Source organism: Amaranthus tricolor, chromosome 11 (genome assembly GCF_026212465.1).
Source record: "Amaranthus tricolor cultivar Red isolate AtriRed21 chromosome 11, ASM2621246v1, whole genome shotgun sequence".
In the NCBI taxonomy this organism is placed as follows: Eukaryota; Viridiplantae; Streptophyta; class Magnoliopsida; order Caryophyllales; family Amaranthaceae; genus Amaranthus; species Amaranthus tricolor.
Window position 1 is genome coordinate 769,328 of NC_080057.1, and position 19,782 is coordinate 789,109.

Consider the following 19,782-nt stretch of genomic DNA (forward strand, 5'->3'; position numbering starts at 1 on the left):
CTTTACGAATAAGTCTCCACTCCTTAGTATTTTTCCCCTGACATTTTAGAAACATGGTTATGTTTTATGTGATCATTCTATCAATGTGATCTCCTTGATCTGTAATCTGTGTTGGGTTAGTTTGTCTACTCTTTTACAGACTGTATAAATAGACAACCTCACATTGTAACTACATACTTTCGTAAAGTCTCAAGGCATCAACAATCTCGGACCCCATATTGAAAGTGAAAAGAAGCACCTACGACTACGACCCTCCAGCTGCTTTTCGTCCTTCTCAATGTTGTAGAATGACAAATCAATCTCTTCCTTTTTTCTACATTCGCACTATAGAAGATGTTTACCTCCTTGAAATCAAAAAGGGCATAATCTGGGTTTTTCGAACAGAACGGATGACTAACAAGGAAATAAATCTTCGTTTTTCACCAACCAGTTCGAGATTTTTAGAAGTGTTAGTGAATAGTTTCAGTTCGAAGAGGGAATGAAAAGGGATTACGGTTTAGGGGTTTCACTTCAGGAAGATAGAATGCGAAGTAAAAAGGGTAAGGGAGTAAGAGACGGCTGGGAACGTGGTAAATAATTAGGGAATTTAGGGTTAGCACTTAAGTTTTGGGCCTAGGCTAGTAATTGTGGGTTATACTAGATTGTTAAATATTTCCGTGTTCGATCTTTTAATTCGGTTTTCGATTTTGTAAAATTTTAGAGCTAATCCAAACCTAATTATTTCGGTTTTTGAATTTTCAAACCTAATCCAAATCAAATTTAGAAAATCACCAAACCATATTTGTTATTCGGTTTGCAATTTTAATCCGAATAAGTTTCACCCTTACATAGGCATTCAAAATTCTTATATAGGCCTTAAAAATTATCATATAGACTTAAAAGTGATCACATAAGTTTTTTAAAAAAAAAAGATCAACTAAGCTTTGAAAGTAATTACAAATAAATTAATATTTTAATTTTAAGACGGTTCTAAACAATAATTTGCGTTGAGGTTTTTAACAAGCTTTCTTTCACAAAAGCAAAATCCCAACCCAGACAATAAAAGTTTCAATTAAAATCCCCTTTCTCTCTCGATGGTTTGCTGACAGACGAAAAATTACTGGTGACCAACATTTGCGAACTGGTTTACCTTGAAACTAGGTCAAAATTTTGATCACATAATTGTTGTATTGATGTAACTGATGTATAGGGATTGAATTGATACACTAAATGTAGGAAAAAAAACACCGATTTAGAGGGAATTTGATTATTGGCTTCTGTTCTGAAACAGGAATTCATATCAATTTAAGGTTTTTATCAGTTTAAGGTAAGAAGAGCATGGAGGATGAAGCAGTGAAGAATTGGAGCGAGAAGGTGGAAGATCTAGTAGAGTCTGGGGATACAGATGGTGCAATATCTCTCCTGACGTCTCTTGTTTCACAGCTGGAGACTGTAAATTCATCAGATTCACAACCCCAGTTGGTCTCTGTCCTTTTTGAACTGGCCAAGCTTTACTCTTCCCTAGGCCTTTCTCTTAAATCCGATGAAATTCGATCTCAGGCTTCAACCATCAATCTTAGTCTTATCTCCGGTGCCTCTGCGTCAGTTTTTCTTCATCCTGTTTTCTGATACCCTAATTTCAGTTAATTGTTTAGACTTTGATTTGAAATTATTCTATGTTATTCCTCATTTCAGTGAAACTTGCACAAATGAAAAAATTAGGGTTTGTGTTGACAACGATATGCCTGGAAGTAGCTCAACCAGAGAAGAGTCTACAAATGATGGTACTTTATTTGTTCATTGAGGTATAATGCCTTTTTCTACATTATCTCTTGTTAAGTTGGTACATTTGATGGAATTGTTGCTTGCTCAATTGGCAGGGATTTTGGAGTTATGTGCAAAATCTTCCACTGATAATGTTGCTGCCCAGGGGTCTTCAGATGATGGTAATCTTTTCTCTTGCAAATAATCTTGTGCTTTATTAATGTGATTTTTTGTTCGAGGTCAGCATAGTATTAAAGGATTTTCCATGAAGTAGTTTTTCAAGAAATCTTCCTGCAATTTAGTAACTCGATTAATATTAGTTAACATGTTTGTATAGTCAATCAACATTAGTGTACAGAATGAATTAATTTTTCTACCAGAGAGTATGTTTCTAATTAACAAGGCCTTTTCAACTCTTGGTGAACTAAGAATTTTTTCCGAACATAATAGGGCTTTTAATGGATTTTCCCATAGGTCGCAGGCTGCCAGCATTGTCAGGATCCCCTAAGTTTTTCTTAGGTATCACTCTTTGCAATTTTCCATGAATTTCATTAGAGGTCCAGTGTTCCACATGGCTTTCGGATATTTTATCATTAGACTGCTAGCATTGTCAAGATCCCTAAGTTTTTCTTTGGTATCACTCTGCCATTTTCCATAAATTTCATTAGAGGTCTGCCGGTGTTCCACATGGCTTTCATAAACTTCACTTGGATATTTTATCACGTATGAAGCTAATGGGATTTTAGTCACACAACAAACATACACATGCTTGGATCCTCAATACCAAAATTTTCAACCCTGTTTGATCGTTAGGACTTAAGAGCTTTTTTTTATTAAATGTGTATAATTCCTTCACCTGTTTTATGGAATTTTGGAACCCTCGGGTTAGTTTTGGGTCTGTTCATCATGCCAAAGGGTCTTTGGTTACCCCATAAGAAACCTCATGCTTGTCTCCCCTAGCCTCAAAACAGCCTGTAGAAAACAGAATCAATCAGGCATACAAATTATTTTTCTCAACCCTTTACAAGGGCTCTTCTGGGACCCTTGGGCATGCATGCTCAAGTAATTTTATGATTCTTCCTACCTATTTCCCTTATGTTTCCTTGTGTACCGTATGGCCTTCCAAACCTTTAAAATTGGCTCAATTCTCTTGTAAATCTTGTCTAGGGTTTTTAAGGGATGCTCAAGTGGGTGGAAACCCTACTTCCATTGTTGGGAATACTTTCTTTTAATTTCTAATTCCTATTTCTGGTGCTTTAAATACTAGCTACAATTGGCTTATGAACATTTTTTGCTCTTATTTTTTGCCAAAGAGCTTTGATGTCCTCAAGAATCTTCCTCGTGTCTAGTTTACCATATCCCCCAAAAAGCTACATTGTGAATTGTAGCCTTTAAGATTAGTTGAGAAGGAGTTATTTGAGACTCTGGACGTGATTTCTCCTATTAATTTATAGTTTTTCGTAGATACACGATGATTGAATTCCTTTACCAAAGTGACATTTTTAGATTTCTCAAAAAGAACTTTTAGTGCAACATTGCTTTCCAATAATGTTCTTCAGGTATTGTTGTTAAGTGAATGAGATGAAAACTAACCCTATGGGCCATGATTATTCATTGGAATGCTTGACTTACATCTTCATTTGATTCCAAGATATTGAAGCCTAAACATATTTTCTTAAATGAACTATTCAATAGGCATCTCGAGTGTAGTATTTCACAAACATCGCACTATGGTTTTGATATGGTCTTGCTAGACTTTTTATGATAATACATCAAAAGATAGAATGAAGATATAAATTGAAAAGAATTTAAGAAAGAAGTGCTTTAAAAAAAAAAATAGGAATCATAGATAATAAGGGACTTTGAGTGCCCTTAACTCCTAACAATAAGTGTACTTAAATCATTCTCCCTAATAATGATCTCTTCCTCTCCTATATATACAAAAGACTTTCCCTTTATTTAGGAACAAATTAACCGCCTTTACAGTTACCAATTTAACCTTATTAACCATGCTTTTTTCTTCTCTTATAAGTATATTGTTGAGGGGTCACATGAGTCCTATCGGGTTCTTAGGGGTCTCTATCACGAATGTTTGGATGGATAGAGACCCTAATTTCCCTTGTTCATATCAATTTTTTTGAACTCCAATATGTTTCATTTAAATGTTATGTGTTTTTCTAGGACCATTCTGAATATTTTTGGTCTACATATCATGTGAATAAGTATGCTATCGTTACCTCTTAACTCTGGTTTCACATTAATCCCTTGGGGAAGTTAGTGTTCGCAACACCCCGTAAGAACTCCTTAAGGTGCTACATGGATTTTTTGGACAATGATTTTCTTTGTTTTGTTCTTTGTATGATGCCACTTGACCTTTGTTGAACCTTAAAGCCTTCATTATTCAGTCTTTGCAATGGCTTTTCGGAAAGCATCATTGACTTCGATTTATCTCTCCCTAATCTTTGCTAGGGTGATCCTCCTTTAAGTGATTGGAAGCTTGTACTTCCATCGCTTGGTATCCATTTTTTGATTTTCGTATTTTGGTTATAGTTTGTTAACGTGCTGTATTGCTTCCCAGAACCATGCTTTGAACATTTTCAGCTCATATATTAACCTTTGGCTACCCAAACTTTGTTATCAGTTTGGAAGTGTGAATCAAGTAGCGCCAATATCAATTAATTATTCTCCCTTTGGATCTATAGTTGTAAACATTTGTCGTGCAATGCCCTATCTTTAGGAGCTTTTGTATCTCCTTGGAAAAGAACACTAACACTGTGTTTGGATAGCAAATTAGGAGAGAAAAGAAAAGAAGGGGAGGGAAAGGAAAGGAAGGGAAAGGGAGGGAAGGGGAAGAGAGGAAAAGAATCAATTGTTTGTATGGGAAGGAAGGGGAGGGAAAAGAAAGGAATTTCATTTTCCTTCCAAATCTTTCCTCTTATGGAGAGGTTTGGATGGTAAAAAAATGAAGAGACTTAATCCCGTCAATTCCCTTCCTTCCAAATTCTTTCCTTCTTTTCTCTCCATTTCCCTCCATCCAAACAAAGCCTAATTGGCAATAGGAATTTGTCATTCTTTTGTCTGCGCTTGTTGAAACTTTCTCTCTCGTTTTTTTATGGTTATGAAATTTTATGTTATATTGTAGCCCTACATTAAAGGATCTTTAGTTAACTGTTGAATTGCAGGATTAGAGCACTTAGGCCGTAGTAATGTTTTGTTCTTTGTCTAGGTTTGTTTAAACTATTATATTGCTACGTCGTCTATGCTTATTTTTGTGTTAAACTTGCAATCCAATGCTCCTAAATTGTTTTTGGGTTTAGTATTGCAATGTGTTTTGTGGGACGCTTATGGAATGTTCTTGTCATTGTGTGGATTTTGTCGTGTGTCGCTTTGAAATATTTGCTTATTATTTGTAACATCTTCTATTCTTGGTCTTTTTCCTATCAAAGTCCAAAAACAAGCCTACATCATGGCATCGCATCGTAAAAGTTAATGAGTTCATTGCAAACAAAATGTAGACCTCATTGACCGCGAAATCATCCTCATTAACCTCAAAATCATTTCACAATTGTTATCACGACCGTAACCAAAACAATATTTTTGCACGATGTGTCCTATATTTTAGGGCCAATTTGTTAGGCATTTTGATATCCTTTCCTCGTCAAGACTTCTTATTTTGCTAATGATTTTGATACCCTTTTATCTTCTATTCTTGGTCTAGCAACATTTTTTTCATCGAAATTCTATGGTCAACTTTTGATGGAAATTGAATTCTGTGTTTTTCTTTGAAAAAAATTGAGTATTATATTTTTCCTTCTAGAATCTTCACTGAAATTTGGAGATGTAATATTATTACGTACATTTCTTGTTGTCTGATGGGATGTTGATATAATGTGTTTATACTTTATAGTTATTAAAATATAACAATGATGTTTTTGTGTGTGATAAGACTGGGAAGCTATAGCAGATCGTGCACTAGATGAGTTGCTCCCTCCACCATGCTTGCCAGAGGTTTCAAAGCTTTTATTGGATGAGTCAGAGATTAAGAAAAAGGTCCCAACTAGGCGTGGGAGAGGAACTTTCACATATAAAAAACAAGGATTATATAGTGATGAGCAAACACACGACCTTATAGCATGTGACACATCAGATGAGGTGGTTCATGATAAGACTGAAAAAGCTTCCGAAACAAGAAAATGTGAGTGAGACATATTTGTGAAAGTTTTGTGCTTGCAAATTAGTACTTTGATCTTGGAGTGTTTATAAAATTATGAACAAATATTCATTCGGTTAAGCTATATGTCAAGTTAAACTTTTTAAGAATTTAGGTAACTTTTATCTCCAATCTTTTGAAATTAAGGCTTTTGGCATTGTTGTTGGGGTTTCTTACATACTTTGTCCATTCTTGATGAATTCAAAGATTTAGTTATTTGACTTGGATTATAACAGACTAAAGAAAAGTGGCTCATTAATTATTTTCGTTTCTGGTTTATGTGAAGTTGTAAATGATTTTCGCAACCTAGGTTCAATGAAAACAACCTCTTTGTTATTATAAGTGTAAGGTTCAGTGTCACATGATTTGCCAATCTCCATACGAAGTCACTTTCCGTTATGATACTGCTATGTTACCGTTGGTATTTTCTATCGACCAAATTATTTACTTCTTGTTTTTGTGTTTTAGTGTATGGTACACATCATGTCCTTGTCTTGGATGCATTTCACCCAAGTACTACGACGATAAATTTGGAAAGACTTTTTGAAGATTTCAGAGATCGAGGGTTTTCTATTCGTTGGGTTAATGATACACGTGCACTAGCTGTATTTCGAAACCCATCTATAGGTATGTGTGGCTTCTCTGGCATGATATTTGATATTCTAAGAGATATGCATGCATGTCCTCCATACATGCTTGGTTTCTTGATTTTCTACCAGGAGTAGTTTAATTTATTCATGTTCATATTAAAAGGAAATCTTGTTAGTTAGTAATTGGCAAACCTATAATCTATATTTGAATATTTGCATGTTAAATCAATTTTGTTGCTTTCAACTCTTTGAATCTTCCTACGACGATGATAAAATTTGAAATCAACCCTGAAATCTTGTTCTTAAATCTCTTCAATGAGTCTTCTTTGAATTCTAGTTAGACGATGTGTTGATATATACTTGTTCTACAACTACTAAACTTCACACCTTCATAGACGGGGTCTGGATGAGTTGGACCTATGCATAGTTTTTCTTATAAAAATAAAGATATTTTTGATTGTTCCATGATAGCAAACATTACTTGCAGTTTCATATAAAATACACATGATTTAACAAAAATTCGATTGCAGTCCATTATAATTTGAAACCAAAGAATGAAATCAACCCTGAAATCCTGTTCTTAAATCTCTTCAATGAGTCATCTTTGAATTCTAGTTAGACGACGTGTTGATATATACTTGTTCTAGAACTACTAAACTTCACACCTTCATAGACGGGGTCTGGATGGGTTGGACCTATGCATAGTTTTTTCTTATAAAAATATAGATATTTTTAATTGTTCCATGATAGCAAACATTACTTGCAGTTTCATATAAAATACACATGATTTAACAAAAATTCTATCGCAATCCATTATAATTTGAAACCAAAGAACTATAGATCTTAAGCTCCATCCAAAATGGACGCAAAAACTCCACAGCTATTCCATCGTAAAGCTAAATATTAAAAAATCAGGAATTGTGTGGTTGATGAAAACTTTTTAGGTCATTGCACAACTCTGTCTTTGCCAATTGTTAGCATGTCTAATTAGTTTCTTTGTGTTTGTCAACTTGTGGCATTTGTATATTCTTTTTCTCTTGTTTTTTGTTTTGAGCTTAGAACTTAGTTTACTACAAAGGTTTCAAGGGCACTTTTCTTATGAATCTATAAATGAAATTTTCTATTATCTGATTTATTGAGAGTCAATATTATATAATATAGGCTAGCTAGGAAAGGTAGACTATGATGCCTAAAGATCGATTTGATGATTTTAGAAATAAGTATTTGTAATAAATTTCACACCAATTTCAATCAAAGGTTCTTTTGTGACAAATGATAATGTGTTTAAGCTTAAGAGTTATGTTTAGGTTTAGAATTACAAGATGAATATCCTGAGAAATTCCTTCTAAGTGACACCTCACTTACACTCCTGCTTTGATGAACAATGATAACAATGGCAAACTTTGATTAGGTATTGATTAGACACACCACAGTACTATATTAAAGGCTTCTAAGACGACAAGTGATCTTGCCAAACACTACTAAGCATAGAAACTTCAATCAAGTAATTTCTAATCCTAGAAATAACTTAAAAGCATAAACTAGCAATAAGTTCAAAACTCAATTCCATTATTCCAAATATGATTTTATGTACGTAAATTAGGTCTATTAATAAAAATAAGTACATGAAAGTAATTACTTTTAATTGGTGCTTGAAGTGGGGAAGTTGTATGATGATTATGAAAGTTATTGAAGCAAAACTTCCTCTTGATGGTTGATGGTGGGAGGCATGTGGTAGGAGTAGTAGGGAGGTTATTTTTGCTGATTTTCTATTCTAGAATATTCCTCCAACAAAAGTTTGATTTTGTATTTCAACTCCCCCTTGTATTTCTCCTTGCATGATGGATATTTGACATGTAACATGTTTTCTTCTTTTAGTTGATTTTTTCCATTATAAATCACTTAGTACTTGTATAATTGCATGATTTGTGTGAGCTTTAATGTTTATATATGAAAATAAGAATTACTACTCAATCTACTATACTTGACTCAAAATAATACAAAAATTAAGTCAAACATTATTAAACATGTCCTAATAGCTTAGGATATTAAATATCAGAAAAAGAACATTAAAAAGACTCAAAATAAGTGCTTTGACAGTGCGGTAAACCTAGTTTTGCAGTTGCTCTAGAAATTTAATAAAGTTGTAGACCTATTCTACAAATGGACTAAACTCATATTTTCTTTAGGGAATTGAAAAGCAAACTAATCCTAGACTCTAAACAATAGAAAAAGACATTAAATTAAACAATAAAAATGTGTACCAAAGATCAATTACTAATTATATGAAATAATTTGGCAATATGATCAAATGAACTATAGTGAAATAAATGTTCTTGAACCAATGTATGATGGAGTGAATGTAATGAATATGAACTCCATCATCCTTCCCTTCTTTCAAAAAGCTTGTCCTCAAGTTTGGTAAAGATCATCCTCATGAAAAGGAATGAAGTCACTTACATTGAAGGTGTTAGAAACACCAAGTCACTTGGAAGCTCCAAATTGTAAGCATTGTCATTCACCTTTTGAAGCACTTTAAATAGACCATCTAGCCTTGTACACAACTTGGACCTTTTTTGCTTTGTAAACCTTTTCTTAAGTAATGTCGTCCCAATCTATCTAGGACTCGAAGTTTTTAATAGAAGGATTTTTTTTTGATAGAGTATCTGCACCCTTGTTTATTTTTCCAGCTTTTTTTTGATTAAAAATGAAAGGTTTAAAGGAATTCTACCCATTTAGCATGCCTATCTTGAATTTTTTGTTGGCTTTGAATAAATTCAAGGGCCTCATGGTCGGAATGAAGGATGAACTCTTTAACAATAAGGTACTGTCTCCAATGGGTAAAGGCTTTAATGGTAGCTTAAAACTCTTTAGTATAAGTGCAGTACTTTCTTTTTGCATCACTAAGCTTCTTACTTAAATAAGCAAGGGAACGATTGTTTTGAACAAGGATAGCTCCAATCCGTACTCTTAGGTCATCACACTCTACCTTAAACATCTCATTGAAGTTAGGAAGGGCTAAAACAGGTAGCGGTGGTGAGCTTTTCTTTTACGGTTTAAAAGGCTTGCTGTGTTTTGGAGTTCCACTCAAAAGACTTAAGCTTGGTAAGCTCGGTAATGGGGGCCATGATGGATCTAAAGCTGGGCACTAATCTACCTTCATCTCATCAACTTTTATACCATGACTATTAACAATGAAACCAAGAAACATTAGTGAATTCGAAAGAGTCGACATTCTCAAGGTTTCCATACAACTTTTCCCTGTTAAGAACCTCATAAACACATCTTTCAAATGCAAAACATGCTAATCCTCATTAGCCCTATACGCAAGAATGTCATCAAAATAAACAACTGAAAATGATGTTATATTAGAGTTCAAACGTGTTTCACACTCCAATATCATCAAGATGAGTATATGAAGTCTTGTGATGAACAAATTACACTTTCAATGAAAACGATGTTTTTAGGAAAAAATGATGCAATAAAAAATGACACAAAGATTTAACAAGGTTCACCCAATTAAGGCTACGTCCTCCGATGTGTAGTATCTCACTTATATTATCACAAAGGAGCTCAAAGAACTCTCAAATGGAGAATTACAATAGAGAAAAGATATAGCTATGTGTTTAGGCTTGGGGTATTTTGTGGATATGTTTGATGAGCATATGAGACCACTATTTATAGAGGTAATTACATTAGTGAGTATTACATAATTAAGGCTAAGGATTAATGCACAATAAACAACTTCAAGGAACATCAAGAGTCGAAAACCGAATCCAGTGCTCGATTAAGGCAATGTTTCATTACTTGGATGCCTCGTACAAGAATCTTCACCCTTTAGTCTTCTCATTAGCTATCATTCATCATGCCTTAATTATCATCATAATATGCATGTTTAAGTGCTTCCATCAACACACCATTTACACCATGCATTGATCACCAACTTAAACACCATCATTAACACACAAATTAATCCACCAACTTAACTACAAATTAAGTGACTAACTTAAACACCCAAAAGATCATTTCTATGCACTCATACTAATGCATAGTCTTGTATAGTGCACTCAAGTCACCAATAACTCTAACAACAACAACAAAGTGTCCAAGCAATGGTTTATGTGTTTGATTCATTACAGTGTAAAATAATTCACCAGTTAATTCGCTTTTTGAATTCACGATTCGCTCAAAATGACCCTAAAACAACGCACAACGGACCATAGTTCTCCTTTTTTATTCTCGATTCGCAAAATTAATGAATCATGTGACAGTGATTCATTAGTCTCATGAAAGTGGAAGGGGCATTTGAAAGGCCAAAGGACATGACTAACCATTCATACAATCCCTCCTTGGTTTTAAAAGTTGTTTTCCACTCATCTCCCTCGTGGATTCTAATTTGATGGTAGTCACTTAAATCAACTTTGGAAAACACTTTAGAACCATGCAAACCTTCCAATAGGTCATCTAATCTAGGAATGAGGAATCAGTATCGGTTGATGATTTTGTTTATGCCCCTTTTATCAACACACATTCTCCATTCTTCATTTTTCTTTGGGACAAGTAATTTAGGAACAACACAAGCACTCGAAGACTCCCTAATCAACCCCTTTTCAAACAATTTATCCACTTGTCTCCTGATTTCCTCGTTATCCTTAGGATTATACCTATAAGTCAGTTTATTAGGTAACATAAAACTTGGAATAAGGTCAATTTTGTGTTGAATGTCTCTTTTTGGAGAAAGGCCATGGGGATTCTCGTTAGGATATACATGACCATAATCATAAAGTAAATGGACAAACAAAGGGTTGTCATGTACTACCTTAGGGGACACATGATGTTCATTTTCCATTACATGAGTTTAGCCAAGGATTGAGGTTTGGACGAACGGATTAATGCAGTTACTACAATATTCTTTTTGTCTTCTGTAAAAGTGTGGGTGTTTTTAAAGTGATAATCAAGTACCCTCCTATCATATTGCCATGGTCTACCCAAAAGTACATGACAAACATTCATAGGTATGATGTCACATAATAATTTCTCTTTATAAATTTTGTCTATTGAAAAAAAGAACTTGCTTAGTAACTTGTTTACCTTTGCTTTGATTGAGCCATTGGATAGTGTAGGGATTTGGATGTAGAATGATTGAAAGTATGAGTTTCTCCACCATGTGTTCAGTAACCATATTTGCACAACTTCCTCCATTAATGATGAGGGAACAAACCTTCTTGCCAATTGTGCACTTAGTTTAGAAAATTGCCTCTCTTTGATCACCTTCTATGTGAGAAACATTAAAAGCTCACTAAATATCACGACATTCTCCTTGATCAGGACCAACATAAGTTGCATCATTCTCCAATTGCTACTCCTCATAGCAGTTTTCTTCCTCCATTTCCTCCTTATAATCCATCAAGCCTATGCTATGAATTGACTGATTGGACTAAAACAGTAAAATAGAGATAAAACGATAAAAAGAGACCAAGAGAAATTATATTATAAAATTGATGATTAAAGGAAGCTTACAACCTAAAAGCAAATAATAAAAGATAAAACAAGCTATTCGAGATGCTTGCAATTTCCCCAAATGAGTATAAACTCATCTACCATATGTTTAACAATTTTCATGATTATTATGACTCCGTAATCTCCTCTATTTATGACAAACTACTAACTTATTCCCCAAGTTATCGCTATCATAGTAATTACATAAATTACCCCTTTGTAAATCCGAATATAAGTCATTATAGCGTACTACTTTTAATTGGGACAATCAACCGAAATGTGACCAATGTCTTGACATTGTTATCATCTCTTTAGGATAATATTGGAAGTGTTTGGGCTATTTTGTGGCTTTGTGGTTGGAAAGGGGGTTTGGGGTATGTGTTTGTCTACTTTTTGTAGGGTTTTGATAAGGTCTTTGGTAAGATGATTGAGAATATTTAGAAAAGGATCCTTCCCAATAAGCTTTTGGTTTTTCTCTACCTTATGAGCTAGTAAGATTAAATCTTCAAGAGATGGTATTGATTCAATTCAACATTATTTTTAACAGTAGGTTCTGAACCACCAAAAAACCTAATTAATGTTGGATGATCATCTTCGTTAATATCACATATCATTTACAAAGTTTTAAAATCTCTAGCATGCTCCTCTACACTATATTAACCTTCTTGAAGATGATGCAATTTATTGAAGTTTTCTTGCATGTAGAGTGTAGGTAGAAATTTCTCCTTCAATGGCTTCCTCATTTTCTCCCATGATCTCACCTTTTCTCGGCATTGACTCTCACGTTTAGTGCATTTGTTGAACCACCTTGTTGATACATACTTTAGAAGCTTCAATGCAACAACCTTGACTTTCTTGTCCTATAAGATTTGTTAGTAATCAAAAACCCTCTCAATGTTTCTCAACTATTCAAGAAATTCATTGGGATCAAGCTTACCTTCAAAGTTGAGAATATCCACCTTTATGTCATCAAACTTTAGTGCGAAGGTGCGGGTTTGAGTTTGATCCTCTCTATCTTTACTCGAATTCTTCATCTTCATACTCATAGTGATGATAATTTTGGCTATCTCGTCTAGCCAAGAGCTTAAGTTCTTGAATTTAAGCCTCAAGCTTCTTGATTATGGCGTTTTTCTCCTTTCTTTCACTTGCATATAATGCTTAAAGATCTTTTCAAGAAGGTGGTTGTGCTTGCGATCAAGTTTATTAGGATCGGGATTCTACTTAGGATCGTTGAAGGGGTAGGATTGAAATCTGTAGAATCGGATCGTAGGATCGTGTGATCCTACAAATATGCATTAATATGCTTGGATTATTAATTATCAATTATATCTGTTCTTTTTTTCAGTTTTAAAGTGTAAGTAAAAAACTTAATTGACTTCATCTATTATGTTTTGAAAAAAATATTTTTAATAATCCTTTTTAAATTACAAATCAAGAAAAATTTGAATTTATAAAGGTATTGATGTAATTATTTAAATATGTATTTATACGTGAGTAAAATCTATATTATATGAAAATATTTTACGATTAAAACTACTCATATATGATCGGATCGCTGGATCGTAGGATCGTAGAATCATGTTATGATCCTATCATCTAAATTCTTGAGCTAAGTAGAATCGCACGATTCTACCACATTAAGATCCTACCTATGATCCGGATCGGTCGCCTGTCTTTGAATCGTAGATCGTCGAATCGTAGATCAGAGTCGGGATTCTGATAACTATGCTTGCGATACTTCTCACGTCATGGTGGAAGATGTGTGATGATGATGAATAAGGGGGTGAAGTTTAACCAATAAGTTACAGGCTAGCTAGGTATTTCTAATAAATTTCATCAATAAGGGAGGGTGGATTTTAACCAGTATGATATATGATATATGCTAGTTAGGAAAGCTAGGCTATGATGCCCAAAGATCGATTTTAATCAATAAGTATTTTTAGACCTTCTCTATAAAGGACTGAACTCTTCTTTTCTTTAGGGAATTGAAAAGTAAACTAATACTGGACTCAAAACAACATAAAAAGGCATTACATAAAGCAAGAAAAGTATGTACCCAAAGTCAATTACTAACTATATGAAACAATTTAGCAATATGATCAAATGAACCGTGGTGAAATAAATGATTTTGAACCAATCATGGATGGAGTGAATGGAAGAATATGAACTCCATTATTTTTATTGGGTCATTCTCATCAAAGGGTATGATTTGTTGGTTACTTGACCTGAAAATTAAGTATTTATGTGAATGATGTTGACTTAGGACCCAAGTTTCCATGTGTGGATTGTATCTGTGTTCTGATTATTTGATGACTATTTACATTTTTTGCTGAGTTATCTTCCCTTTGTCCCTTGCATCTGCTTCTTTGTATATATTTATGTTGTATTTCTGCAATATAAGGTTTATGGTCTGTATTTTTGTCCATTCCCTGAAATCCAAAATAATATATGTTTTTGATGGACATATAATTTGCAGCTCGTGAGGCGCTTAATAGTGTTCGTTGTTCTTTTAAAGTTTACCTACTGGAGGAAGATGACCCCGTAATGAGCTCCATTTCAATCAAAGGTATAATATATTTACTTTTTTCCTCTGCCTTTTAATTTTCTGCTCATATTTTTAAGCATTATTTCGGTGTGATCACATTATATGTTTGGTTTTCTCAAAAACTTGCAGATTATAGCTTCATATGCTTATTGCTATAATAATCGTACGACTTATTTTAATTATAGATGATTAAGAATCACTGCTTCGGTGAGAATCATTGCTATAATAATTATATGTTAGCCGATGCTCCTCCTAGACGTTTTGTCAAACTGAGGTGGAGTAGTTGAATGATATGCTATGTTATACTCTTAATTATGTTCATGGTACTGTTAGACTTGGATCCACCTCGGCAGAGACCAAAGACGTCAGCTCGAACTGCTCAACGGCTCATTGCTCAAGAATTGGGAGTTAAGTTGCCTTCAAGCTTTGGATCTAGAGAGTTGAGGAAGCAGGAAGATGCTAGGAGGAACCGGATTGTCACGAGGCAAGTTTTGAGGGATGAAGCTTGGGGGCCAGACGATATCAAGTAATACTGCTAAACTGCAAGATCTATCTGCTGGTTTGTTCAAGTATCTTGTGTGTTTCGATGTATCCTGTTCCCTTGTTTTGATCTAATCAGTTGCAACTTTTAGCCGGCATTTCATAGGAAATCGACAACTGTTATGTGCTTCTTCATAGAACTTGGCCTGTGTAATGTTTCAATTTACATGTATGGAGTCAGATGAAATAGGGGAGACTGGAAAAGAATGGTGATTCTCTTATGGTATCTAAAACAACATTATTTTATGTTTGTGAACAGACTGTTTACAAGATTAGTTTACCAAATTTTGTTTTTGAGAATATATATTTTCCCGTTTTTTATATTTGTATCATGAAAATTGTAAAGAAGTTACTAAACTTGTGAAGTATTATTTTATGAGATGTCTCTTCTCCGAAGAGACTAAACTTTTATTATAGGAAGAGTTGATTTTATAACTTCTTTTTTCTCGTTTTGATATTTTGTAGTATTTAACAGCAGAATACCCCAAAACGTTTCTAACCATACGTGGTATCGTCTCAATTGCAGCCTCTAAATAGTTGTTCTTCTTTCAACTTGATATTAATAATGTATTTCTTTATGGTGATTTATATGAAGAGGTATTCATGACAGCCCCATTGGTCTTTTCTCATTCTCTAAACATGCTTTGCAAACTTAAAAAGTCCCTGTGTTGTCTTAAGCAAGCTTCTTAAATCTCGCCATTGTTTTGCCAAGCACACCTGCGGAAAATTTGAAGTTGTTAAAAAAAAAAAAATTAAATAAACTAAATTTTAAAAAATTTCCAAAAGTAAGCGTAAAATCCCCGGACTTGTGGTTTGGAGCTGTTCGCAGTTAATAACTGCGAACAACCATAAAAGACAAAATAAATGTTCGCAGTTAGTAACTGCGAACAGCTATCAGCCCTGATACACAAATACGCAGATCAGTTTCATTTTTTCGCATTTTTACCCATTTCTCAAAACCCTAATTTCATTCGACATTCTCCCTCTAAAACCATTGATTCAATCCATCAATTCTTGCATTCCTCTTTCAATTTGGCACATCAAAATTAGTGTGGAATACTTTAGCTTGCTCAAAGGTAAAATTTTTTGTGTTTTTTTTGGTGTATATGTAGTTGTTTATGGTTTTAACCAAATTTGCTTATTATTTCAAATCTAGGTTACTAGTTGTTAAATCAAGACTATTCTTAATCATCCATAAGTATTGAAGGTAATTTTTAATTATTTCTACAGCTTTATGTTGTTTTTTGAATTAATGTTTGTGAATTAGTGGAATTCAATGTTGATAATATTATTAGAAATGTTGATGTTGATGTTGGTATTAGAAATATTATTTATGAATTGATTTATTATTTGGATTTTATGTGCATTATATATGTATGAACATAATTATATTATGGATTTTAATAATTTTTAGACCAAAAAAGATTATAATCAAATGAATGTAATGTACTTGTATGGGCATGAGTTGATGTTGATGTTGATTTTCTTTGTATTAATGTAGAATATGGCATCATTTCGCGTTACTATAGTATGTTTTTGGAATGGTTGTATTCGAGAAAGTAGTAGCAAAGTTCATTATGTTGGGGGAAGACGTAAGTTGTTTGCTTGCAATTCGAACATGGACCCTACTAGAAGTATCGTAAATATAAGTTTTAAATATGACATGAGTGGAGAATTGATTGCCTTTCCTGTTGAGGATGATGAGGCTATAGATGCTATGTGGGAGCATTCAAAGTCCACCCAAATTTCCTCTTTGGAGTTATACGTAGAAGAAGTACCATTAGGGAATATAGTTGCTTCTAATCCTACTCCTACCCCTATGCGGCTATGCCTATATTAACTCAGGAAACTGTAAATCCCGTCGTTTCTTCCGCATCTTGTAATTTTTCTCAACCCCCTACGAATCAAGTTCCAATTGATTAGGAGAAACTGCTGAGACGGGACCTTGGGATGATGGAAACGAGAGTAATGAGCTCATTGACGATCCTTCTGAGGACAATATGGATGTCGATGAGGATGCGCTAGCAAATGATATGACCCTAGGCAACATTCCTACAATCATTCCTCCTACACCTTATGCCCTCTGTCCTCCTTTAGACGAGTATGAGGAGGACAACTCATGGAGGACTTGGGCTTGTGATACGACATACACCGAAGAGGGAGAGTTTGAAAAGGGTATGATGTTTGATAGCAAGGAATCGTTGTTGGAAGCTATCAGAGTGTATCATATTCGCAGAAATGTGAAGTACAGAACAGAGACCTCGAACCAAACTGTCCTTACCTTGAAGTGCATGCGGGGTTGTTTGTGGAAACTTAGGGCTACATTTGATTCTTATTTATCTTCATGGCGTATTGTTACTTATACGGGTAAGCATGGTTCTTGTGTATTGGGTAGTGACACTGTTTCGGCTGGACACATTCACCTGACATCTTCTGTCATTAATAATGTCATTAGAAATTGTGTTGCTAAAAACCCATCCATTAAGGTATCTGTCCTACGGCAGATGGTTAAAGATCATTTTGGTGTGCATCTGAATTATAAGCGAGCACGGTGTGCAAAGCAACAAGCGTTGTTGTCCATTTATGGGACCTGGGAAGGTTCTTACTCACTCCTTCAACGCTTTTTAGAAGCTTTGCAACATTCCAACCCGGGGTTAGTACTTGAGTGGTATTTTAAGGAGGACAATGACATTGGTGTATATGTGAGACCTAATATTAGGACCTTCCAACGTGTCTTTTGGGCCTTTAAACCTTGCATTGAAGGCTTCAATTATTGTAAACCTCTTATTGCCATTGATGGCACACACTTGTATGGTAAATATCATCATATCTTATTGATTGCCATTGCCTAAGATGGTGATAAGGGAACCTTTCCATTGGCCTTTGCCTTGGTAGAGAAGGAGAATATAAGTGCATGGTCCTGGTTCATAGCTTGTATGCGTAAGCATGTCACACAGAGAATGGGTTTATGCGTTATTTCTGATAGACACGCTGCTATTTTAGCAACCATGGAAGAGCCGGAGTGGCAACCACCTAATGCTTATCATAGGTTTTGCTTACGCCATTTGCTTAGCAACTTCAATCGTGCTATGGGTAATGTTCAGTTGAAGAAGTTGTTTGGTAAAACAGCTGAGCAAAGACAACAAGTTAAGGTAATGAATGGTTTAAAGGCATTGCAACTGCAAAACGAGAGGCCATTTTTTGGATTAATGACGTCGGTGATATGTCTAAGTGGTCGTTGTGTCATGATGGAGGTCATAGGTATGGCGTTACTAACACGAACTTAGCTGAAGTTTTCAACTATGTGATGAAGGGCGTACGTTTCTTACCTTTGACAACACTTGTTGAATTCACCTTCTATCGGGTAAACGACTACTTTGTTCAAAGGCGTGAACGTGCTAGCGCATGGTTACTTGGAGGACACATGTACACAGCACATGCCACTAGAATTATCAATAGAAATACTGAGAAGGCAAATTTCCATGATATAATCGCATTTGATTACAGAAGTGGTGTATTCGAAGTTAAGACTGGGAGGGGTACTAGAGGATCGTCCAAAGGGGGTAAGATTCAACATGTTGACTTGAATCAAATGAAGTGCACATGTAACAAACTTGAGATATACCACCTTCCTTGTTCACACATACTTGTTGTTTGCATCAAACGACACCTTTCATATGAGAGGTTTGTGGATCCGTGCTACAATTCTCAAAGTTATGTACATATGAACTTTACTTCATGCCAATGATCGATAAGAGGTCATGGCCGCAATACACGGGCTTTGAACTTAGACATGATCCCGATCAAATTCGGGGTAAAGGGAGGCCTAAGTCTAGGAGAATTGCCAACAAAATGGATGAGGGTAGACCAAAACGATCTAATTGTCGTCGTTGTGGGAGCGAAGGTCACAACACTAGAACCTGTAATTCAAGGTAATATGTTATATATATTATACTAGAATGATAATCTGTAACTCAAGGTAATATGTTATATATATTTTATATTATTACATAATAGTAATATTAATTAAACCTACTGCGAACACAACAGTAAAGGAGATGGATCCAGCAGCTCCAAGACCCCTAGATCCTAGTGTCTTGACAATGCAGCATCAGCACAGGAGTACTCCTCTTTAGGATGCCCAGGTTAGGTGTACGATAGTTATGATTTACATTTTACTAATGCTAACATACAAGTAACTTATTTATATTTTAATATTCATAGGTGTCCGATGCGGAAACGTTGGACACCAGGCATCCAGATTCCGTTCCATGGGTGATCGATGACAGGATCATCCCATACTTAGAGCTAACGAGGTTATATGACTTTCACCTCGTTGCATACGGCAGAGTTGACCGTGCCATTATCACAGCACTGGTCGAGAGATGGCGTCAAGAGGCACATACATTTCATCTCCCTCTAGGTGAGGCTACCATCACATTGCTTGATGTAACCTTACTAACGCGGCTTCCCATAGAGGGACGTGCCGTGTGTACAGGTGGACGCCAGCTATCAGGCTGGCATGACATGGTGCATCGCATTTTAGGAGAGCGCCCACCACCAGAAGTGATCAGGGGGAGCGGTTTACGGTGCACATGGTTGGTTCAGACCTTCTCACATCTCCCCGACAGTGTTGATGAAGGCACCATTTCCAG

General features: G+C 35.0%; 1 protein-coding gene across 1 annotated transcript; it reads left to right on the forward strand.

The window, feature by feature from the left end:
• The first annotated feature begins 984 nt into the window (after nucleotides 1-984).
• LOC130826923 (uncharacterized) lies at nucleotides 985-15,562 on the forward strand. The gene is made up of 8 exons (XM_057692555.1): nucleotides 985-1,140; nucleotides 1,271-1,580; nucleotides 1,675-1,763; nucleotides 1,860-1,925; nucleotides 5,690-5,938; nucleotides 6,422-6,580; nucleotides 14,519-14,608; nucleotides 14,921-15,562. Exons 2-8 carry the CDS (start codon nucleotides 1,318-1,320, stop codon nucleotides 15,115-15,117), a joined length of 1,113 nt encoding a protein of 370 aa, XP_057548538.1. The 5' UTR covers nucleotides 985-1,140; nucleotides 1,271-1,317; the 3' UTR covers nucleotides 15,118-15,562.
• The last annotated feature ends 4,220 nt before the right edge of the window (nucleotides 15,563-19,782 follow it).